We start from the raw sequence: 20,301 nt of genomic DNA, 5'->3' as shown, positions 1-20,301 counted from the left end.
GAAGATCAGAAACATTGTGTGAAAAACAGCCCAGATGAGCGGCATGGTTGACCAGCCTTGGTTTGTCTGCTGTTCACTTCCTAACCTCTAAGTAATAGGTTAGCTGTGTAAAGCCACATAGGTGAGCCCACAAGAAGAGACATTTGGCTTTATTTGCACTTTAACTAGGGGTGGGCGATATGAAGAAAATCTAATATCCCGATATCTTTGGGCTATATCACGAATCACGATACACGATATATATCCCAATATGTTCAAATAATCTTGAATAACAAATGTTTTTAGCAAAATAGTGCCTAAAGTTGCATTGGTATATCTCATATTAATGTGTCAATTCTTTTTTGTTTGAAAATTTATTGCAAAATAAAAATGAATTTAAATGTTTTATTTAAGCCATTTTTCCACCACAACTGCACATAGAAGCTTTTCACAAATTACTGTGGGAGATTATTTAACTATTGAACCTTAAGAAAGAAGACTCAGGAGAAATCATTCCTCTGCCATGTCAACGAGAACTTTAAATATTACACCTTGTACGTAATAACGGGTACAAACAGAAAGTTCTAACAAACAATGCCATGAACAGACCTTTATAAGCCTCAGATGTGTGTGCGTTATGATAAGAGTCTGTGTGTCTCCATTGGTGTGTATTGCAAGCTAGTGACGTCCAGCTTCTTGACGGCTGGACTTACAATTCTGTTAAACACTTAACTCAAGAGTACAAAAACAGACTGATTAATTCCGCTACTTGACATATCTTGGAACACTACAGTTAAACAATGTTATCCAGATGTTTCTTTTTCTCTAGCTTGTACTCCCCTCGATGGGAGTCAGGTCAGGCTGCGCTGCATGGTGTTTATCAAACTTCTACATTACAATATCGTCACTTTAGAGCTCTTTGATGATCAACACTGGACCTTAATAAACAGAACATCCCAGCGGCCAAAAGGAACACCAAGGAAAAACCTGACACAAAATACACCTAAAATAAAAGGTATCATAAAAATGTGACGATCCCAAAAACAAAACCTTGTATTGTGACTATGAAATCAACTGACCAGTCGCAGCTACATATTCAGAGCTTCTCAAAAATATTTCTGTTGCTCTTTAGGTGCTGGGAAATTTTTAACAAACGTTTTGTTTTGTTTTTTGTCATATGGGATTTAGCAAAAGAAGACGCCAGTTTCATCAGTTTTATGGCTGGTTTAATTAAAGTTTTCTTCGGTGTGTGTGTGTGTGTGTGTGGGGGGGGGGGGTCAACACGTGGAGTTTACAAGGGTCTTCATTTTGCACTGGATTACGTTTTAGGTGGAACAAATTTGTGCTACTGCTACCTTTTGTGGCAATGGTGTTACGGCATGTTTAGCAAATTACCGCGTTTTGTTCGACATCCTTCCACTGCCTGAAAAGCTTGCTGTCGCCATAGTTCTCACTGTCTCCATAGTTCTCGCTGTCTCGTCAACATTAAGTAAACGCACAGGTTCGTTGTTGTGTGCGCGTGCCTGAGCGCTTTCTGGTTTGGAGGAGGAGCGAGTGATGCGTTCACAGCGTGTGGGAAGAACTAAACTCACAGTGAATTAAGTACAGCGGCTAAATCTTGCCATGAAAATTTACACTCGATGGTCTCTCAGTGTCTCTCAGGAGCCCTTTGGCTTGTTCCACTATGTTATGGAGCTGGAACAGAGTTAAAAGAAAAAGATTTCAGCTAACTAGATCCGCTATCATCAGACCTCTCAACTTTTAGGGAAAATTAAGAGTGAGATTATGTTCATTTTTTGGGCTGGGGGAGCGGTGGAGAATGGATCCAGTCAACTGCGTCTCATTTTTAACTGACTAGACATGGAAGTGGAGATGTTTTCCTTTGGTTAAAAAGTGAAAGAGGACTGTCAACACCTTACTGTCCAGTTAGTGGGTTAAACAGAAAAACACCAAACTGTTCTAGGATTGTTCCAACATACCAAGACTGCCTGATATGAGGAGAATCACATCTGTTTAATCTCTATTCACAACATTTACCCTCAATATTGCACCTTCTCAAAAAGTAAACGGCTCTGTGATCCATGCCAGATTTCTGAGGAAAATCCAGTTTGCTCTGATTTTGGCTCATGTGCAGAAATTCTGTCTGCTGCAACCAAAACTCCACCTTCCTGAGTCCATTCAGCTGCTTCTTTAACCTTGTAAAATAGATTTTGTTACTAGATAGACACACATGAATGGATCAGATGAAACAGACCCCACATGTACAAATAATCATTGAATAAAGTTATAAAGTAGTTGTAAGTTTCTGTCGGCATTATTACACTCCTTTTTGTAATCAGAATCAGAAATACTTTAATAACTACAGGTTACTACATGGGTTACTACATGCTGGTGCTAAATCTCACTGCAGATAATAGATAATGTAATGGCAATAAAATTAGAACCCTAATTTCTTCCATAGCAGGACTGCTCCTCTGAAATAAAAATATGCTATACAGCTTTTTAAAAAAATCCATGTTGTAATTTCATGTACTCGGGCTAAATGTGTTTGATCTAAACTAAGAAATCTAAAAGAAATGATGCTGTAACTTGATTTGTTTATTAAGCCATGTAGCTTGATATAACCTCAGGTTTTGGACATATACGTTGCTCACAGAGGTCAAATGAACGCTGCAGCTTTTCAAGCTCTGTGTCTCACTGGTTATTAAGTGACTAGAAAAAACACTATTTGGTAACGTCTGGCACCAGCATAATTTATACTTAATGATAGCGGTGAGGAATCATTGAGGTGGGAGGATTTCCCCCGTTGGTGCGCTGTGTGTCATTAATAAAAAGTGAGGAAAAATGCATCTATAAAGAGTGTAAAGGGCTCCTTTAGAGGGAAGAGGAGGAATGAGGGTCTGAGCTGAAGCCCCTTCAGTTACAAGTCCCTTAAAATGACCCTTAAAAGTGGACACCTAAATTACATGTAAGGTAATTATGTGCACCTGAATTCAAGCACAAGGTGACGCATCAACCCCCCAGACTAAGTGGTGTTAACGGAGCTGAGAAAGCGTTCATTTAGAGTGTATTTGATCCTGTCTAAAGACACCAGGCTACAGACTTCAGCTGAGATGCTTTTGCAGCTGTCTAAGAGCTACTTGATTATTTGGTGGAGTTGGATTTCATCATCAACCATGATTGATCATTTAATCATGTTCACCATCAGACTGATTGACTGAAGGTTGTAACTCAGGAAATAATAACTGATTACTGAGTTACTAATTAAATTTTAAATTAAATTTTATCAAGTTGCAGCAAACAGAAACACAGCAAAAGTAAAGCCACCCTCAGCAGCAGCAGCAGCAGCAGCAGCAGCAGCCTGTTGCTCTCCCAGCTCTGTTCTGATCTCAGCAGCACCTTTCACATTGCTATAGCAGACTGCTTACCTGACTCTAGCCATATGGATTTCGCTCCACCTAGCTCCACTTACATACATCTTGGACCTCTCCATAGGAATTGCCTTTTTTGAAGGCTGGGCCTTATCAAAAATCCTTGCATATGATTGGATAAGCCACTTGTCTATCATCTTTATCGACGTGCTATTTCAACCATTCACACCGAAGCTAACCCGTGACGCTGTGATAGCGACGCAGGAAAAAACAAAACTTTTTTTTATGTGTTTGCGACTCTAGTGGCACACGTTTTATTGACAGTGAGCTGACAGGAAGAGGGGGGAAGACAGGCGGCAAAGCGCTGCGGGTCGGAGTCAATCCCGGGCCAACCGCGTCGAGGGCTAAAAGCCTCCTAACATGGTTCGTGTCCGCGGCGGAAAACAAAACTTGCCTAATTCGGTCGGGAGAAGGGAAAACATGGTTTCCTGTGAAAGTATTTTAAATATTTAAATTCAAATGATTCAGTGAATAATCAGCATCAGATACATTAAAGTTCAAAAACTCTTTTATTCACATTTCATTCCTTCAGACGTTTAACATGTGTCGTTGTGGCATATGTGGCACACAGTAACGTAGGAGACACAATGAAAATAAATGAACACTCCCCTCAATATCAACACATTACAACAGTAAAGTGACGTCCGCGCTACTTCCGGGTTACGCCGGTAGGCAAAAGCAGGACTATTCTCGCCAAACACCGTGACAAAACGGGTGAATTAGAGCTTGCTTTTAATTAGTTTATTTTCGAAATTTAAACAATGCCTACGACTTGTTGTGCTCCCTGTTGCACACAGAGGCATTCCAAATCGTTGGATGTACGTTTCTTTCGTTTACCGAAGGACAAAGAAAGACGAAAGAAATTGATAATTTCAATGAAAAAGGACCCAGGCAGACAATCCCAATTGAAAAGCCGGGATGAAAACAATAGCAGTGAACTAACCTATACGACATTGATTAATTTGCGTTATTTTTTTAATCCGTTTTTTTATTAATTAATCGAAATAACGCGTTATTTTGACAGCCCTAATAGTTAGAGATGATTTGGAAGTGAGATGAAGCCAAATCAACCATAGTGTATTTTCACTAGACTCTAGATGATCTTTCTTCATCTTTGTGGTTAAATTAAGCTTTTAACCAAAGCAGAGACACAGCAGCTCTGCAGTAGAACCAAGACCTGAAGAGACTGAAGAGATTATCTGTGTGGGTCAAACAGGACATTGATGTGAAGAGCAGATGTTCATCTGATGATGACATCACTGTTTAGTCATCATCTTTTAGTCTGTTTATCAGTGTTTATTAGTCTGATTTAACTACAACTAATCTGATTCTTTCTCTCATCACAGACTAGTGGGCTGTAGTCTCTCACCGACTGAATGTGAAGTTGTGGCCTCAGCTCTGAAGTCCAACCCCTTCCTGACTGAACTAGAAATAGATCAGATAGATGATGGACTAAGAACCTTTGGAGACTCTGAGATGAAGCGTCTCTGTGAGATCCTGGAGACTCCATTCTGTAAAGTAAAGAAGCTGAGGTTGGTTTTATCTTCACAGCTAATTTAATACTTATTTTAATAATTTTGTTCTGACATTTTTTCTTTACAGACAACATGCTGTCCAAATGTTTTACCTTGTTAATTATTTATTTTCTTCTTTGACATTTTCATTATTGAACATTTCAAACTTAAAATGCTTTGGACTGAAGAACAAAAATTAGGAAAATAAGTCAAATGATGTAAATTATTGATGGAGATGTTTTAATTTGATTTGGGAAATATTTAGATAACAAGATCAGATCATTTATTTGTCACATCTTTACATAAAACATTATTTTTTGTTCCTCCAGAGTAGTGCCAGGATCACATTCATACACATAAACAAGTAAAATAAAATAATAAAATAGCATTATTAAAAAATTAATGTTTGAGAAGAACAAAGACAGAGAATGTAAAATAAATCAAAGCAACGGCACCACCAGGTTGCATGTTCTCCCTGTGCATTCGTGGGTTCTCTCTGGGTACTCCGGCTTCCTCCCACAGTTCTAAAACATAACTGTTAGGTTGACTGGCCTCTCTAAATTCTCCTTAGGTGTGAGTGTGTGTGTGAATGGTTGGTTCTGTCTGTCTGTGTTGTCCTGTGATAGACTGCTTACCTGTCCAGGTGAACCCCGCCTCTCAGCCACTGACAGCTGCAGATAGACAACAGCAGCCCTCAGGACCCCAGCAGGGATAAGCCTGTTGGAAAATGGTTGGATGGACGGCACCAGCAGGTTCCAACAGCTCAACTTTGTCCTGAAGCTGCTGTTCTGTTGGTGCGGGTCAGAGAGGAACCATCCTCTTCAATCTGACAGCTCAATCAAACAGAACCAGAACCAGGAGCCAGCAGTGTGGCTATTAAAACTACACCACAATATTGAAAAGTAAAAAGCTCTACTGCAGCAGACGGTCTCTGGACTCAGCGGTACCGTTCAGCAACAAGCCAACAAGTTTGAGCACCAAGAAGGAAACCAAAGAAAAACTGAAGAATCGTCATTTTCATTAGTCTGCAGACCATTTCTGCCTGGCAGACCATGATCCAGAGGAACATCTGGCTCCAGCTGTTCTCCTTCATCCTCCTCCTCCCAGGATGTGAAAAAGGAGGTGCTGGGAGCCCATCAGCCCGGATGCTCTGTTGGCTCCTCACTTTAAATCGGCGCTGGAGAAGATCCAGAAGAATGCCGAGGAGTCAGAGATGCTTCAGGACCTGGTGAGACCTCTCTCCGGGCCGACATCCCTTGCTGGTCTGCCGGCTGCTTGGAGGACCGTGGCCAGGAGGTCAGGAGTTCAGGCGCTCCACGGCTCCTGGAGACTCCCTCTGCTCCACCATTAGCCTCCTCCATCAGCCTCCTCCTCTTCCAGAGGGGCCTGCATCAGCAGAGGGGACAGAGGAGACAGCCCAACAAGTGACTTCTTGAGGGTAATGTGTGCAATTTTAGAATCTGTAAAACCTTTGGAAATAAAACATGAACCTTCCTCTGAAGACCAAATGCCAGCAGATTCCAGCCTTGCAGTAAAATCGGCCGATCTCACTGCAGCTTCAGCCACATTCTCCACCCACAATGAGCCGGTAGCCTCTAAACCTCCGTTTCAGACGCACCGTTACCTCACCAGTCGTGAGCCGAGTGTCTCTCCCACTCCAGCCGAGACAATCCCTGAGCGGCCTGAGCACAGATAAGCTCCTCTTCCTCACTCTTCACACCGTGGGAACAGAGGAAACTCTCTCTCTGCAGCGGCAGCCAGCTGCTAAACCACGTGTTCCCCACACTGACATCTCTGGAGGAGTTACGTCAGGAGGAGGTGCTCCGTGGGAGCAGCCTGAGCCCAGAGAAGCTCCCTGAACTCAGTCAGAGCCCACCCAGCTCCCTGCTGATGCCTCCTCCTCTCCTCCTTCTCGCTTCCTCCTCTCCTCCTTCTCTCCTCTTCCTTCCTGATCCCTACCTCTCACCTTCGCGTTATCCCTATGCTTCTCCACCTCATTCCACCATTCTCTCCTCGAAGGCTTGATCCGTCCTCCTTCTTTCTCCTTTCCTATCATTCTATATCCTTCCCTTGTCTACTCATCTCATGCTTCTCGCTCCCTACTACTCCTCAAAGCGCTATACTAGTGGTTTCTCCTTACTACTCCGCCGTCCCTCAACTCTTTCTCTCCTCTAATTCCTCATATCTCGCTTCTCTTCTTTCCATTCTCATCCGCTCTTCCTTCGAGAGGCGAGTCGGAGATTCCTCCTTAATCCTGCTCCTCCTTCTCTCCTCTTTCTCTCCTACTTCTTTCCTCCTTCTATTCTCCTTCTTTCCTCCTTCTTTCCTCCCTCTCTCCTCCTTCTCTCCTCCTCCTCTCCTCCTCCTCTCCTTCTTCTCTCCTCCTCCTCTCCTCCTCCTCTAGGAGTGGACGCCTTTGCTCACCCTGAGCCACAGATGCTCCTTTACTCCTTCTTTGCTCACCGGGGCCTATTTCCTCTGGTCATGAGCAATGTTCCACCTAATTTTTCATGTGTCTGAGCAAACACACAGACTCCCTGAGCGATCACTTGACCTTTGTGAACAACATCACATGTGCACTGAGGCTACATGAGGGCTGTCCAACACCTGAGATTATAACAAGCTACATGGTTTACTACAATAAAGTTACAGCAATAATTTCTTCTGAATTACTAGTGTAGATAAAACTGATTAAGCCAGATTACATGAAAAAATATAAAAGTCTTGGATTTTATAGCTGTATAGCATATTTAATGTCAAAGTAGGGCTCCTGCTAAGGAAGAACTGTGAGACATGTACATATTTCACATATCCAGTTTTATTACCATTAAATTATTTACATTTTCTGCAGATTTAGCTCCAGCATGTAGTTCTGTGTGCAGACTCTCCTCTGTCAGTCTGCTCCAGGGCAGCTGTGGCTACAATGTAGCTCACCACCATCAGGGTGTGAATATATGCATGAATGGGTGAATAACTAACCAGTGTAAAACGCTTTGGGATCTTCAGATGATTTATTTAAATATTCTCAGCCGCACATCGTTTTTCTAACACAGCAAGAGAATGCTCTCAGTTCTGAACAATTTATTTGTGCTGCTCTTGGTTTTCATGCCAACAGCAGCTTTTTAATAACATAGGAGACACAGACAATCTTTCAGAGGCAGCTGTATGTCGTGCTGTCAGGAATGTTACTGTTGCACTCAGTTATAGTTTAAAGGTGTTTATAGTCAGAGACTATGAACACCTTTAAACTAGGGTTAGTGTAAGAAGAAGAAGTGTACTTTACTACACAGAGGCAGTCATTGAATGCATCATGAGTCTGGGTCAGAGAGCAGCAGGAGAAGCTGCACAGATCCGGTTCTGCGGCCATAAGTCATCATCTCCATGTTAAGCTGCTTGTATTTGGACTATAAACAGTAATGTGTGCCGTGGTTTGTCCCCATGATAATCCACAGTGAGTAAGTGAGCTTCAGTCCGAGGTAGAAGACACTGAAGTTTCTACTGGAAGCTTGTTGGACTGTGTTTAGCCGCCAGTTTAGCATAGCAACTAGCCGATGCTAACAAGCTGGCTAATGGACTCTAGGCTGCCGTTGGCTAACTCAGCTGGACCTAGGAGCTTGGAGAGTATCGTTACCCAACCGGACAAACAGAGACTTACCCAGAATGCACTCTGAGGACCTCTGGGGACATTGGAGACAAGGACAAGGAGTTTGTGATGGGCAAGGCAAGGTAAATTTATTTATATAGCACAGTTCAGTACAAAGACAATGCAAAGTGCTTTACATGATTAAAATATAGCAAAATAAGACTGAATAAAAGCAAGTAGGAATAACATGTAGATAGAAAATAGAACATGAAAACTAGTGGTGATTCAGTTAACTAGAACAGTTGAAGGTAATCCTAAACAAATGTGTTTTTAATCTTGATTTAAAGGAACTCAGGCTTTCCACACCTTTACAGTTTTCTTGAAGTTTGTTCCAGATAAGTGGAGCATAGGAACTAAATGCTGCTTCTCCGTGTGTGGTTCTGGTTCTAGGTATGCAGAGCAGGCTGGAGCCAGAAGACCTTAATGGTCTGGATGGTTGATACACTGATAACAAGTGTATCAACTATGTATGGGTGTGGACCCCGCAGGTGGCCCAGTATTGGAGTGGGAGCCGTGACTGTGGGAGGCGAGTTTTTTACACTGGAGAGGAGGACTAAACAGAGCAGAGCGTTTCTGTTAGCATTATTATTCATCTGGACCAAGGTTCCTTTTTAGTTTATTATTTGCTCTTTGAGTGAAGCGACCATTGAGTTTGGTCTCCATGTTCACAAGCATAGAAACAGGCCTGCAACGTAGGGTTAGCTTGGGATTTACCGGCTTTAGCTTTAATTGTTAAGCATTTAAGAAAATATTATTGAATATTATTGAACTGGGATCTCAGATTGACACCCTAAGGTTTTTTTGGTGTTGTAGGCAGAGAAGTGCTTGTTACTTGTCTTTATTTAAAGGTCCTAAAGTACATTTATTTTATTCACCTTTTTATTTTCCTAAATAAATGGGGGGGGGGGGGTATTGTTAACACTTTATAACTTGTGTCAAATGGTGATTTAGTCTGTGCCTCATTATTCTGATGTTCAGTGTTTAGTGCTAAAACCTAATACCATGCAAAGATCTGTAGTCCACGTTTGCACTGCAAGTTTAATGGTTCAAATCCCACAGGCTCCTGCCCTGGGTCCCTGAGCAAGACCCTTAGAGCCAGAATGCTCCAGGGTGCCACCCAGTGGCAGCTCACTGCTCCCTGAGAGACAGGTTAAATGCAGAGGACACATTTCATCTTTGGTTTCCAAAGATGTAAAGGAAAATGCAGATGATTATTATTTAGTCCAAAGCTCTGAGCTGCCCTCAGGTCTTCAGGAAGGCTGATCCACAGCTGAGGGCCACAGGTGGAGAAAGTCTCCTCATGGTAGGTTTTAGTTCTCACAATGACCCACCAGACACACAGAGACCCACTGAGAACAACTGACCAGTATGATGGAGAACATCTGAGCCCAGCAGCAGAACATGGGACCAATGTTCAGTGATCAGGGACTGAAGGAGCAGAACTTTAAACAGACGCCATGTTTCCTTAGAGAAAAGCCTCAATGCAGGCTGCCGTTTTAGCTTGAAGATAAATCCAGAACAATGTGAGCTGAAACTCTATTAAATGATCCATGTTTAGAACATTATGGGTCTGAGAACCACTGTTCTAGCAGAACCCTGAGCCAGGCTAGAAGACAGCAGCATTTTAAACAGATGCCAGAGCCATCAGACTTAAATATCCAGCAGCAGCAAGTGATCATGGATGGATTTATGTTCAAGTAGAGTTTATTGTTGGCAGGTAATCTCCAAGCTCTAGTGCCCCCCCCCCCAACCCTAACCCCAGAACATCTTCATCACCAGCCGCCACTGCTGAGAACCACACCTTGAGCTGGACCTTCACACGTCATGATAACATGTTCTGGTTCTGCTGGCTTTAACTCTTTCAATCAGTTCTACTGGATCAAAGATCAGACATCAGTTCATCATGTTTCTGGGACTTTTACATTCAGGGAAATTAATATTCTACATTTTATTATTTATTTGTTCATGTTTTAGTTTTAACCTGCATCCTGGTGGCTTCAGCTCACATCTTTGATTCTTTAATCAGGTTGTGGGGCTGCAGTTTGTCAGAGATCAGCTGTGATTATCTGGTATCAGCGCTGAAGTCCAACCCGTCCCATCTGACAGAACTGGACCTTAGTAACAACATAGACCTGAAAGATACTGGAGTGAAGAAGCTCTGTGGTTTCCTCCAGACTCCCCTCTGCAAACTACAGACACTGAGGTCAGACTCCATGTTTTAGTTCTGATATTTGTGATATGAAAGTTGTGTTGACACTAAACTGCAAACATCTGGCTGATATTCTACTGATCCACACTGAGGATCTTCATGGTAAAGTCTGCTTTCTTCTTCACTGCTTTGCTCCAGTTAAAGTTTCTTTCTTTTTCTAACTTCCTGTCAGGATTTATTCAATAATCAGCAGAAAACATGAAACAATGAGCTGAATTTCAGTTTAGAGTAGCAGGTTTTATCCAGAACTGAGAAAGAGGAAGAGAGAAGAAATAAAATACTGATGTTTCATTTATTTGAAGGTTTTTAATTTCTTTAAACCTTCCTCAGGTCAGTCTTTCTCCATTTTCTACAGGATGATTTTAAAATAATGGAATAAGTGGATATAATTCAGCTGAAAAACAAAGTTCAGATCTTCTATTGTAATACATCTTTGCTGAGTTTGTTCCTGGACTTGGAGCCAGTTTTTAATGTTTTCTCTCTGTGTAACTGAGTCTGAGCCCTGATCTCAGGTCAGTACCGGCCGGCATTCGGACCCCCAGTGTGTATAAATGCCCCTCATGTGAAGCGGGTCAGAGGGGATTCAAGCCAGTTTAGAAGAGTGAATTTCAGCTCCTGGAATCTGTCTGACAGGAAAAAATCTACAATCCCTGATTGATGCTTCAGCACTTTTAGAAGCTCTGCAAGGATTTTACTGACTAAAACACTCAGATACAATTAATTTAGAAAGCTTGCTGACACTAAATGGAGCTTAAATGTGCATACGCCACTTTCCACCAGAAGTTAGGATCTCTAAAAATGAATTTAGGGGAAAATGTGTGGTCCTCATGCCAGCTCTGACCCAGGCGTACGCTCAATTTGGAGACGGGGAAACTGGAGACGCAGATGGTGAAGTGGTGAATTACAGCCAACCTGCATGAGGATTCTTCTCAGACGTTCACTTTCACTCCATATCAGACTTTAATCAGAGATCATCTTGATCAGAAGCATTAAAACCTCAGTATTATTCATTCTGCTGCTGGTGACTCTTAAATCCATCTGGGACATTTCAGATTTACTAAATGCCCATAAGTCATCTTTAATCTTAAATCAAAGTCTGCTAACATCTTCTCTGGGTTTTCTACCTTCACATTCCTCTCTCCAATGATCACCGGGGTGACATGTTCCACAGATTATTTGACGTGGTGAGCAGCAAACACTTTATTGCTGCAAACAGTCAAACATACTCATGCGTAATGCTGCTGGCTGGATGCATTGGCACTGCTGGAAGACCGTGCAGATGGGGAATTGAGGAAACTCGCTTTCAGGGATCAACTATTTCCTGGCCAATAATAAGAACTGGCCAGTATCCTGCTTCTGACTCCCAGCATGCATTGTGCTGTTCCCCACAGGGGAAAGTGGCTCCACCTCCCTCTGAGGAGCTGAAAGGCAGCTCTCCAACCCCCAGAGAGCAGAGAATGAGGCTTTCTACTCACACCCAGGCAGTGCTCACCTTTTTAGGGTTGGGGGGGGGGGGGGGTACCTCTCTCCTCTGAATGTGGATCTGAACCCACAGCCACAGGGGAATTTCAACACAGAGGAAAGCGTGGTTTACTTTTTAACAACTTATTTTAACAACTTCTTAACTCGTTTTAATGTGGGCAACATCTGAGCTATTACCTCTGATTTCCACATTTAATAAACGCCTCTCTGGGAAATTTTCCCAACGTTTCTTTGCTTTTTGTCAATGGCTGCCACGTCACCATGATGAAAAAATGATTAGCTGACACATTTTCTACACATTAACATTCATGAGGTGCTTTGCATCGACTGTTTTTGGTTGAATCTGGGCGTGTAGAGGGCAGAACCTGAGCCAGACCCTGGTACCAAATGTATCGCTACAGCTGGGATCTAGAAAGTAACATGGCTGCTGCTGTGCCTGAGCATGGTTTGATTCATCTGAATATTTTTGCCATACTCCATTTTCTTTTTCTTGGTGTTGACTTTTAGTACGGATTCCACACAAAGTTTCTAAATGAGAGCCAGGACTGTAAAAACTGCTAAACAAGTTTTAACTATTGAAAGTTATCAACAATCAACTGATATTGTTAATTGTTGAAAAGCTGAAGTCAGCAGGTCTTTATTGAAGCAGCAGCTTGTTGTCATTAATATTAATGAGAGTTCTTTAACTGGTTCTGCTGGACTATTAGAACCTGCATCATGGTGGCTTCAGCTCACATCTTTGATTCTTTATTCAGATTGAGGAACTGCAGTTTGTCAAAGATCAGCTGTGATCATCTGGTATCGGCGCTGAAGTCCAGCCCATCCCATCTGATAGGACTGGACCTGAGAGGAAACAAGCTGGAGGAGTCAGATGTTCAGCAGCTGCAGGATCTTGTAAAGAGTCCAGATTACAAACTGGAAACTCTGTAAGTAGATGGTTGGAGTGAGTCCAGCTGCTGTCAGCAGAACTGTTCTGAACCCAGTTGGTACCAAAGCAAAGATCCAGTGTTTCCAATAAAGCTGAAGCTCCTCAGTGGGAGGAGAATGGTTTAAAAGGGGAAATGTATCGATAGTAGAAACAATGATCAGCAACGCTGCTATTGGCTGTTCAGCATGGCCAAAGAACGCCCACAGTTTTTCTCCCAAGCAGAACACAAGCTTTTAATGGATGGTTATGCCGAAATTTGAGTCATTAAGTAAAACGACAGGGAACACCTTAAAATCTGTTAAAGCCAGGAGAGAGGGCTGGCAAAAAATAACAGACAAATTAAATGCATAAGTGCTGTCCATGTTAGATGTTTCTATCACTTTCTACAGTATGAAATTTTGCATTTTAATAATTTCATATTTACTTTGTTCTTTTATGTCAGAAGGCAAGGCAAATTTATTTATATAGCACAATTCAGTACAAAGACAATACAAAGTGCTTTACATGATTAAAATATAGCAAAAAAAAAACAGAAAAGAAGCAAGTAGGAATAAAATGTAGATAGAAAATAGAGCATGAAAAAAACACTAGTGGTGTTTCAGTTAACTAGAACAGTTGAAGGCAATCCTAAACAAATGTGTTTTTAATCTCGATTTAAGGGAACTCAGGCTTTCAGCACTTTTACAGTTTTCTGGAAGTTTTTTCCAGATAAGTGGAGCATAGGAACTAAATGCTGCTTCTCCTTGTTTGGTTCTGGTTCTGGGTATGCAGAGCAGGCTGGAGCCAGAAGACCTTAATGGTCTGGATGGTTGATACACTGATAACAAGTCTGTGATGTATTTAGGTGCTAGGCCATTCAGAGATTTATAAACTAACAGAAGGATTTTAAAGTCTATTCTCTGAGATACAGTGAGCCAGTGAAGGGACTTTAGGACTCGGGTGATGTGCTCTACTTTCTTAGTCTTAGTGAGGATGCGGGCAGCAGCATTCTGGATAAGCTGCACCTGTCTGATCCACTTTTTAGGCAGACCTGTGAAAACACCTTTGCAGTAATCAATTTGACTAAAAATGAATATGGTTTTTCCAGATCCTGCTGAAACATTAGTCCTTTAATCCTAGAAATGTTCTTCAGGTGATAGAAAGCCGACCTTGTAATTGTCTTTAGATGCTTTTGGACTCCAAAATTTGGAGGTTCAGGTCTGAGTCCATCAGTACACCCAGATTTCGGGCCTGATCAGTGGTTTTTAGTTGAAGCGACTGAAGCTGTGTGCTAACTTTTAATCTCTCTTCTATTGGTCCAAATATTATTACTTCTGTTTTGTTTTTATTCAACTGAAGAAAGTTTTGGCACATCCAGGCATTGATTTCTTCTAAACATTTACTTAGTGCCTGAACTGGTTCATAGTCACCTGGTGACATGGTGATGTAAAGCTGTGTGTCGTCTGCATAGTTATGGTAGCTGATGTTGTTGTTTTTTATTACCTGAGCAAGAAGGAGCATGTAGATATTGAATAGGAGGGGACCTAGGATGGACCCTTGGGGAACCCCACATGTGATTTTTGTAATCTCTGATGTAAAGTTACCTACTGATACAAAAAAGTCCCTGTCCTTTAAGTAGGATTTAAACCAGTGGAGAGCTGTACCAGAGAGGCCGACCCAGTTTTCCAGGCGTTCTAACAGGATGGAGTGATTGACAGTATTGAATGCTGCACTGAGGTCCAATAGTACCAGCACTGTGGTTCTTCCACAGTCTGTATTTATATGGATGTTAATAAACACCTTGATAAGGGCGGTCTCTGTCCTGTGGTGAGCACGGAAGCCTGACTGGAAAATATCAAAGTGGCTGGTCACTGTTAAGAAGGTGTTTAATTGTTGAAATACAGCTTTTTCAATCATCTTACTGATAAAGGGGAGGTTTGAGATGGGGCTGTAGTTCTTTTTCAGCAGTGGTTTGATAATTGCTGTTTTTAGTGACTGGGGGAAAACACCTGACTGAAGGGACGTGTTTATTATCTGAGTCAAATCAGACGCGATGACAGGTAAAACCTTCTTAAGGAAAACTGTGGGTAGAACATCAAGGCAGCAGGAGGAGGAACTTAGCTGCTGAATGATCTCCTCTAAGCTTTTGGAGTTTATTTGGCTGAATTGGGACATTTTGTCAGGATAAGTCCCAGTTGGATACAGCTTTGGTTCTAGAGTTGGTATGGATGTACAAACTGATCCTCTAATTTTTAGAATTTTTTCAGTAAAGAAGTTAGCAAATTCATTGCAGGCCCTGGAGTGGAGTTCGGAATCCACTGACACAGGAGGATTTGTAATCTGTCGACTGTGGAAAATAAGACACAAGCATTATTAATGTTTTTCTTGATGATCTCTGAGAAGAAATATTCTCTTGCATTTTTCAATTGTAAGTTATATCTGTAATGTCTCTTTTTATAGATGTCATAGTGAACCTGCAGTCTGTTCTTTCTCCACCTGCATTCAGCTTTTCGACACTCCCTTTTTTCACCTCTAACTGCTGGAGCATTTCTCCACGGAGATTTATTCTTCCCAAAAAAAACTTCACTTTAACTGGAGCAATGCAGTCAATGATGTCTGAGACTTTAGACTGAAAGTTATCTACTAGTTCATCAGCTGAGTTGCAGCTCAAGGTTGAAGTAGCAGAGTAAGCTTGAATGAAGGTTTCCGTGGCATTGTCCTTAAAGGTGCGTTTTCTTATGATGTCCCTTTGGCTAAATGAGTCACTGGTAATTATACATTCAAAGGTAACAGAAAAATGATCAGATAGGGCAACATCAGTTACATTGACATTAGAAATGTTTAGACCTTTAGTGATGATCAAGTCTAAAATATGTCCCTGTTTGTGTGTTGGCTGTTTAACATGTTGAGTTAAACCAAAGTTTCTAAGTGTGTCACACAGTTCTTTTGCACTTCTGTCTTCAGGGTTGTCAACGTGAAAGTTGAAGTCTCCCACAATAATTAAACAGTCATAATCAACATATATCACAGACAGGAGGTCACTAAAATTCTTAAAAAAGTTTGATGTGGACTTAGGAGGCCTGTAAACATTCAGAAACATAGTTCATACCGTGCTCTTTACCTGGAGAGCCAAATGTTCAAAAGAGTCACATTTTCCCAAAAACACCTTTTTACACTTTAGTGAATCATTAAACAATCTTGCCACTCCTCCACCTTTCCTTTGCTGTCTGCTCTCACAAAGGAAATTGTAGTTTGGAGGTGTCGACTCCATCAGTATAGCTGCTTCACTAAATTCATGCAGTTATGTTTCTGTAAAAAACATTACATCAAGATTATTGTCAATATTGAAGTCATTAATTAAAAGGGATTTTCCTGACAGAGATCTAATGTTTAATAAACCCAATTTATATGACTTAGTGGTTGATGATGTCTCTGTGGCAGGTTGCATCTGAGAGTTTATGACTTTTAAGTATGATTAATTATTCCTGTTTGTTTTCCTTTTGCTTTTCTTATTTCTGCCACGTATCATGACAGATATTCCATATTCTCCGTCAAGAGGCCCAGGCTGATGCTGTAAGCGGTCTTGTCTGATAAACCTGCGGCCAGGGCCCGGTGTACATCACAAGGAAGTTATCTGAAGGTCCTCAGGACAGGCATGTTCTGTGATATGTAGAGGAGGAGGAGGATCTGGACCTCTGCGTCCTTTGGAAGATGCTGATTTAGTCACAGAACTGCGGTTTTCAGAATTAATATGTGGAGAGGATGTCAACCGTAGACCAATCTTAAGGACTTTGTTCATGTTAGGAGAAAAATCAAGACAAGGAACCTCTGGGCTTTGTGGAGAACAGGGGGAGGGGGGTGCAGTCTTGATCGGTGTTTGTGGGGATGGAAGTTTTTGGTCCTTTTTTTGAGATCCGGGATGAATCCTCCTGTAATTCTGACGTAGCCTCTCTCTGTGTCATCTTTCTGGCCATCTTTATCTTGGCTTGTTCGGGCTGTCAGAGCCTCCACGGGACCCTCTAGAACATGGGGAAAAGTAAAAGTGAAGTACAATAATATTCTATAAAATGGTAGCCCTTATTTATTATACTTTATTTTAAAAAGGCACTTGTTATGGCAAAATATCCAATATCGGTGTCATTCCTTAGACACTGGAAGTAAAGGACACGTGCAAACTAGGAATTTTAATAAAAAATTCTTTATCTATAAAAAATGAAGTTCTTCCTTTTCCAAGTCATACACAGTTTACATGGTAAAACTGTATTGCTCCGTGTCTAGATAATCCATCCATATTTTTTTCTAATACAATATAAGGCTCGGCAGGAAGTAACCCTTTCAAAGTAAAACTAAACTTCACAATAAAATGGCCTGAACAAATCTTCTTACTAAATATGATAAAAATAAAAAGCAAATGAACATACAAATAACTCAAATAATTTCTATTTATGGGTCTAACACAACTTTTTCCTCTTTAAAAGCCACTGTTAAATGATGTGTTTGTCTGTTTATAACAACCACCAAGAAAAATCTCTCTACAATTACACTGCTGCGCTACGCTAAAGGATCATGTCTATTGCGCAATATGCGATTAATTCGAAAAGCTCTGAAATTATTCTTGCACCTTCCGCAACAGGTTGCAGTCGTAAAAATGGACATGGCTACGGCAGACTTCCCCATCTCCTCCGCTTATAAAGCTGCAATCTAATCCTGTTTACATGAAATAACCCTGCTCGCGAGCAGGTTTGAGCTGGCGCACACGTTACTATGACAAGAAGTCCTGGATGAGTTTCGAAGAATCAAACGATCCAAGATCATGTCAAATTGTCAACAATCAAATCCAGCTAACTGAGTTAGCGACGTACGAAGAACGGGCCCCATGTGAAGATGACTGTTGTGTTCATGTCTCCAGGAAATGCAGCTGGATTCCAGCTGACAGCCTTCCACCATGTCTAGAGACAGTGGTCCTTATTCATCAAGCTGTGGAGCATCAGATCTGATCTCAGACTCTTTGTTCTCTCATTTCAACAGCAAACAGCTGATCAGTTTCATCTTAGTCACAGCTCTGAGATCAGTCTGACTGCAGCCTGTAAATCACTGATTTCACAGCCCATCATTACATTTAGTCACCATGTGGTCTTTCTACAGAGCAGAAGCTCTGCTGAAGTCCACTCAGCACATCTGGACATGTGTCCTTCTCTCACTAGTTTCATCCAGATGTGTTCAGGGACAGCCTCCATGTTTCTTAGTCAGCTGATGTTTTAGGAACAGATGAAATGTTCATGTTCAGCTTCCAGAGGCTGAAACACTCACTGATCTCCTCTGTTGCTCCTTCTTCTCTCTGCAGGAGGTGGAGGCCCTGATGATCTTAGTAGAGGAGAGAAGCTGAGCTGTCCTGATGATCCAGAGGTTGAAGCTGCAGCAGTTTGAGTTTAAAGAGACTCTGACTGGATCCTGATGATGAACTCTGACCTTAGAGATGTTGATCCTGTTTATCTGCTCATGTCCGTCATTTAGTGTCTGATATTGTTTGTCTCTGTGGATCAATGAGGATCAAATGAAAACTAAGCTGCATTTAGTGGCTCCATGGAGTTTTGATCTGAATCTGATGAAACTGCAAAGTTGATCTTTTTTCTCTCTGCTTCATTTTCAGCCTGTAACCCAGAAATCTGAAATAAAGCTAAACCCAAAAGTTTTCAGGCTGCATGTTTGCTTCATTGTGATGCAGTTTTTGGAGGTTTTTCAGCATATTTTAGATGCTTTCTGCAAATGTTTGGGCAGCTCTGGTAATTTTATCTGTTGCTGCAAACAGCTCAGTGAGTAAATGATTGTTTCTTCAATCAGAGGATGAAGCTTTTCTTCATGATTTTACATGAAATCTTTTTATTTCCTTCTTTCTGAAGGTAAAATCTAAAAGTGAGTAAAGATAAAGTTTGATCTGCTCCAGCTTCTCCTTCGGTGAGCATGGAAACACTTTCTGCAGCAGCTCAGAAACTTTCAGATCTTGTTTGGAGGATTTTCTCTGTTCTTCCTGCAGAACGGTTCTGGTTCTGTTGGATCTGAGGCTCATCATGCAGCTCTGCTCTGCTGAGGTCAGAACATAGATTTTAATCCTGTTTAGAGACTGTGGGGGTAAAACCTTCACCTGCAGCTCCTCTTGAAGTCCACTGTGGACGTTGGAGAAGGAAAAGAGATTTTCTCTTTTCATCAGAAATTCAAACATGAACCATTTCCTTTTTTCTCGTTTCCTGGACATTTCAGATGGACCAGAAACAGAAGCTGCTCTACAGAACCTGGATCCTCAGATCGTCTCCCTGTTACATAAATAACTTTAGATCCCGAGAAAGACGACATCTGGCATCCAAGCAGAAAGGCAGAACGATAGAAAATCATTGTAGATGTGTTGAATTTTAAAGTGAAAGTTGGGTTAAAATGAGGAATTATTAAAATGATTCATGCATCAAACAGGGATTACTAGATTTAGTCAGAACTGAGTTTAATAGCAGAAGTTTAACAAGTTATCTGGATCCGTTGGTTCAGTTTCTAGCTTTAAAACATCCATTAGAACCAAAGATCAGCAGGTGGTGTCTCACTTGATTCCCACTAAAAATCCCTGAATGGAAATGAAAAGTTGGACTGTCAGTGTGGTTCAGTCAGAGCAGCTTTAGAGACCATTCCTCTGATGGAAACGTGGGAACCTTAGAGGAAAATTTCTCTGTTTATTTGTTTTGAAACATTTGTTCTCTGGATGTTTCCTCTGGTTTCCAGCCTTCATTCTGTCTCCATCAGGATAGGAGACCAGCAGGTGGCGCTGCTGAGCAGCTTCAGCTTTCTATGGAGCCACATTAGCAGAACCTTAAATGGATCCAAACTATTAGGCCAGATCCAGGCAGCCTTCGTGTTCTGTACATGATCTGGGATGAAGAGAAAAGCTAGGAGCACATTGTTAGAAACTGTGGCACAAAGAATGGAATGAATCATTTCTTCATGTGCTGGTATGTACCTAGGATGAAACATCTGCTACAATTTGGCTAAATAGATTTAGTCCCAGCAAATAAAAAATAAGCTGAGCCAGCAGTTTATGTGTGTAAACATGAAATGCCGCTACAGCCGTGGAGAAACCTTTAGGAAGAGCGTCT

General features: G+C 41.5%; 1 protein-coding gene across 3 annotated transcripts in view; it reads left to right on the top strand.

Annotated features, from left to right (window-relative positions):
- Positions 1–18,752, top strand: part of LOC118562406 (NACHT, LRR and PYD domains-containing protein 12-like) — a 629,435-nt gene extending 610,683 nt beyond the window's left edge. Inside the window, exons 3-6 of one of the 3 annotated variants that reach the window (XM_036134783.1) lie at positions 4,757–4,942; positions 10,594–10,770; positions 13,014–13,184; positions 18,510–18,752. In XM_036134783.1, the coding sequence (XP_035990676.1) occupies positions 4,757–4,942; positions 10,594–10,770; positions 13,014–13,184; positions 18,510–18,525 (550 nt within the window). In that variant the 3' untranslated portion in view covers positions 18,526–18,752. Of the gene's footprint in view, positions 1–4,756; positions 4,943–8,957; positions 9,007–10,593; positions 10,771–13,013; positions 13,185–18,509 lie in introns of those variants that run through there. The other 2 variants (XM_036134784.1, XM_036134785.1) reach the window with 2 other exon arrangements.
- Positions 18,753–20,301: the final 1,549 nt, after the last annotated feature.

The sequence above is a fragment of the Fundulus heteroclitus genome, unplaced genomic scaffold (genome assembly GCF_011125445.2).
Source record: "Fundulus heteroclitus isolate FHET01 unplaced genomic scaffold, MU-UCD_Fhet_4.1 scaffold_91, whole genome shotgun sequence".
Taxonomy (NCBI): Eukaryota; Metazoa; Chordata; class Actinopteri; order Cyprinodontiformes; family Fundulidae; genus Fundulus; species Fundulus heteroclitus.
This window is presented reverse-complemented; position numbering and strand designations above follow the sequence as displayed.